General features: G+C 52.8%; 1 protein-coding gene across 1 annotated transcript; it reads left to right on the top strand.

Moving 5' to 3' along the window:
* Nucleotides 1–2,699: 2,699 nt before the first annotated feature.
* LOC101019853 (zinc finger and SCAN domain-containing protein 10) lies at nucleotides 2,700–4,392 on the top strand. Its single transcript, XM_031661850.1, has 2 exons — nucleotides 2,700–3,968; nucleotides 4,189–4,392. Exon 1 carries the CDS (start codon nucleotides 3,077–3,079, stop codon nucleotides 3,521–3,523), a length of 447 nt encoding a protein of 148 aa, XP_031517710.1. The 5' UTR covers nucleotides 2,700–3,076; the 3' UTR covers nucleotides 3,524–3,968; nucleotides 4,189–4,392.
* Nucleotides 4,393–4,399: the final 7 nt, after the last annotated feature.

The following is a 4,399-nucleotide window of genomic DNA, read 5'->3' as shown; positions in this document are numbered from 1 at the left end:
AGCTGGGACCACAGGCACCCACCACCACACCTGGCTAATTTTTTGTATTTTTAGTAGAGACGGGGTTTCACCGTGTTAACCAGAATGATCTCTATCTCCTGACCTTGCGATCCACCCTTCTCGGCCTCCCAAAGTGCTGGGATTACAGGCAAGAGCCACTGCGCCTGGTAAGCTAAATTTTTAATTTAGCTCACTGTGACTAATTTAACTCACTGTGTCGCCCAGGCTGGAGTGCAGTGGCATGATCTCGGCTTACTGCAAGCTCCACCTTCTGGGTTCACGCCACTCTCCTGCCTCAGCCTCCCGAGTAGCTGGGACTACAGGCACCCGCCACCACCCCTAGCTAATTTTTTGTATTTTTAGTAGAGACGGGGTTTCACCATGTTAGCCAGGATGGTCTCGATCTCCTTACCTTGTGATCTGCTTGCCTCGGCCTCCCATAGTGCTGGGATTAACAGATGTGAGCCACCACACCCAGCCCTACATTTTAAGTTTTTTTAGAGATGGAGGTCTTGCCATGTTGCCCAGGGCTGGCCTTGAACTCCTGAGGCTCAAGTGATCCTCCTGCCTAGGCCTCCCAAAGTGCTGGGTTAACAGGCATGACTCCAGCCCCTCTAACCTTTTATTTTGAAAATTTGAAAACATCCAGAGAACTTGAAAAAGCAGTGAAATGAACATTAATATATGTATCTCATCGTCAGTCCATAAATGTGGCTGAGCCTTCAGGCCCCTTCTCCAAACTCTTCAGCGTTTCCTAAGAACGCAGCCATTTCCTATATATTGCAAGACTAGACTCTCATCTCAGAAATGAGTAGTCATACTATTATCGTCTAGTATCCATCCCCACCATACTCAAAATTTTCCAACTGGCCCCAGGATGTCTTTTAAAGCCTTTAAGAAAAATGAATGAGGATCCAATTTAGGTTCACCCACTTGGTTGTGAGACTTCTTTGGGCTACTCTCCAATAGCGCCTCCTACAGGCACTTACTTTTTATGACACTGAGTAACTCAGGCCAATTTCTTTGAGAGATGGTCTGACTTGTTCCATATTCCCTGCAAGGCCCTAAACATTGGAAGTTGGATCTAAAGGCCACAGTTAGGCCGGGCAGGGTGGTTCACGCCTGGAATCCCAGTACTTTGGGAGACCGAAGCGGGCAGATCACCTGAGGTCAAGAGTTCGAGACGAACCTGGCCAAGATGGTGAAACCCCGTCTCTACTAAAAATACAAAATTAGTGGGGTGTGGTGGCGCATACCTGTAATCCCAGCTACTCGGGAAGCTGAGGGACGAGAATCACTGGAACCCGGGAGGCGGAGGTTGCAGTCAGCCGAGATCTTGCCGTTGCACTCCAGCCTGGGCAACAAGAGTGAAATTCTATCTCAAATAAATAAATAAATAAAGGCCGGTTGGATTGAGATTAGGCATTTTTGGGCTAGGCACAGTGGCTCACACCTGTAATCCCAACACTTTGAGAGGCTGAGGCAGGTGGATCACTTGAGCCCAGGCGTTTGAGACCAGCCTGGGCAACATAATGAGACCTCATCTCAACAAAAAATAAATAAAATTAGCCCAGCGTGGTGATATGCACCTGTAGTCCCAGCTGCTCGGGAGGCTGAGGCAGGAAGATCACTTGAGCCCAGGAGATCAAGGCTGCAGTGAGCCGTGATTGCGCCACTGCACTGCAACCTCGGTGACATAGTGAGACCCTGTCTTCAAAAAGTAAATAAATTACTTAATTAAATTAAAAATTAAATAAACAGGCTTGGTGCCAGTGGTTCACACCTTAATCCCAGCGCTTTGGGAGACTGCGGCGGGCTGATCACTTGAGGTCAGGAGTTCAAGACCAGCCTGGCCAACATGGTGAAACCGTTGTGTCTACTAAAAATGCAAAAATTAGCTGGGCGTGGTGCCACAGGCCTGTAATCCCAGTTACTGTAAACCCAGGCTGAGGAACGAGAATCGCTTGAACCTGGAAGGTGGAGGCTGCAGTGAGCTGAGATGCCACTGCACTCCAGTCTGGGTGATATAGCAAGACTCCATATCAAAAAAAAAAAAAAAGCTGTAAAAAACAAACATTTTTGGCCAGGATCCCGTCTTGATGGTGCCATGTGCTCCCAGTGGCTACATCAGGAAGAAGGGAAGGGCAGGTTGTTTCTCTTTCAGGGATGGTCACTTTAGTCACTTGGGAAAAGTGCTGATGCAAATTTCTTTTTGAGACAGAGTCTCACCTGCCCTCTCCAGGCTGAGTGCAGGAAGCATCTCAGCTCACTCACAAGGTCCACTCCTGGTTCACGCCCATTCTGCTTCAGCCTCCCAAGTAGCTGAGACTACAGGCTACCACCAGGCCCAGCTAATTTTTGTATTTTAGTAGAGGCAGGGTTTTCACTGTAAGAAGCTGTGATGGTCTCGACCTTTTTGACCTCGCGGATTCCTGGGCTCTGCCTCGTTTCAGTGCTGGGATTACAGGTGTGAGCCACCATGCCCGGCCTTTTTTTTTTATTTTGAGACAGAGTCTAGCTCTGTTGCTCAGGCCGGAGTGCAGTGGCGTGATCTCGGTTCACTGCAAGCTCCACTTCCTGGGTTCACGCCATTCTCTTGCCTCAGCCTCCCCAGCAGCTGGGACTAAATTATCTCCGCTAATTGTTTTGTATTTTTAGTAGAGACGAGGTTTCACCGTGTTGGCCAGGAAGATCTCCTGACCTTGTGATCCGCCCGCCTCGGCCTCCCGAAGTGCTGGGATTACAGGTGTGAGCCACTGCGCCCGGCCAAGTGATGCAAATTTCTAAATGTTTTAAGGAGGGATGATAATACAGAACTGTCAGTTTTCTCTGGCCTTTGCTTTGTTGGTAACCCTGAGACCGGGGGCTGCCCTGCCCTCATGAGCCATTACCCAGTGAGTAAAACTCTTCCTCTGGGTCTGCGTATTGAGTGTCTTTTAACTTGGATGACCTAGGTGTGCGGCCAGCTTCCTCTCAGCAGATCCTAACCCAGGGTGTTCACCTTCGCAGGTGTGGTAAGAGAGGAGAGAGACCCGAGAGTGGGGCCGGCTGTAGGGAGGCATCCCCACAGTGAAGGATGCTTGAAGAATCAATCTTGGCTGCCCTGGAGCAGGAGCAGCTGGGGGAAGTCAAGTTGGAGGAGGAGGAGGCTGCCAGCCCAGAGGACCCCAGGCGGCCAGAGTCCAGGCTGAGGCCCGAGGTGGCTCACCAGCTGTTCAGATGCTTCCAGTATCAGGAGGACATGGGGCCACGGGCATCCCTGAGCCGGCTCCGGGAGCTCTGCGGCCACTGGCTACGGCCGGCTCTGCACACCAAGAAGCAGATCCTGGAGCTGCTAGTGCTGGAGCAGTTCCTGAGTGTGCTGCCTCCGCACCTCCTGGGCCGCCTGCAGGGGCAGCCACTCAGGGATGGGGAGGAGGTGGTGCTGCTGCTGGAGGGCATCCACCGGGAGCCCAGCCACGCGGGGCCGCTGGTGAGAGGGTGGGGCAGTGGACTGAGCAGTATACAGATGATGGGGACTTGATCGCCCCAGTGAACAATCTCTGGAAACTCCACTTTCCCCCACCTGACCATTCCTTCTTCACCTCTTAACTCCTGCCCTGTCTGACTCTCACCTCGTTTCTGTCCCATGTCCCCTCGGAGTCAGAAGGACACAGGCTGCCACCCCGGGAGTCACTTAACTTGAATGTGTTTTGAACAGGATTTTAGTTGTAATGCTGGCAAGAGTTGTCCCCGTGCAGACGTCACCTTGGAGGAAAAGGGGTGTGCTTCCCAGGTCCCCAGCCACAGCCCCAAGAAGGAATTGCCTGCAGAAGAACCTTCAGTGCTGGGCCCATCGGATGAGCTTCCCCCAACCCAGCCAAGGCCTGCCAAGCCTGCTGAGCTGGGACAGTGGAGACTTCCCCCAAGTTCAAAGCAGCCACTGAGCCCGGGGCCCCAGAAGACATTCCAGGCCCTGCAAGAAAGCAGTGAGGAGCCTGTGCCCTAGGAGGCCAAGGACTGGGTGTTGGGGAGCGGCCTGGATGTCTGGGGTGGGGTGAGAAGTGGGGCCTCCCCAGGTGACCGGGAAAGGAGAGCACCAAGGTGTCTTCACAGGGCCCCGATGATGTGGTGCATGTCCTTGCAGCCACATGGCAGGCAGGGCTGCCTTCTAACAGTGCTTCCTCCCCTGTTCCCCAATGCTGTCAGGCCCCCAGGGCCCCTCACCATGGCCAGAGGAGAGTTCCGGAGATCAGGAGCTGGCGGCTGTGCTGGTGAGCTGGGCCGCACCCGAAGATGTTCTCAAGCCCCAGGAACTTCCCTACCACTGTAGTTTTAGCAAATCCATACCTTCCCTGATTCAGTCCTGGGAAGTGTTTCATTCCCCACAGGTTCCTGAGGCATGATCCTCTCTGACTAA

The sequence above is a fragment of the Papio anubis genome, unplaced genomic scaffold (genome assembly GCF_008728515.1).
Source record: "Papio anubis isolate 15944 unplaced genomic scaffold, Panubis1.0 scaffold2654, whole genome shotgun sequence".
NCBI lineage: Eukaryota > Metazoa > Chordata > Mammalia > Primates > Cercopithecidae > Papio > Papio anubis.
Note: the sequence above shows the minus strand (reverse complement) of the source record. Positions and strands in the feature narration are given on the sequence as shown.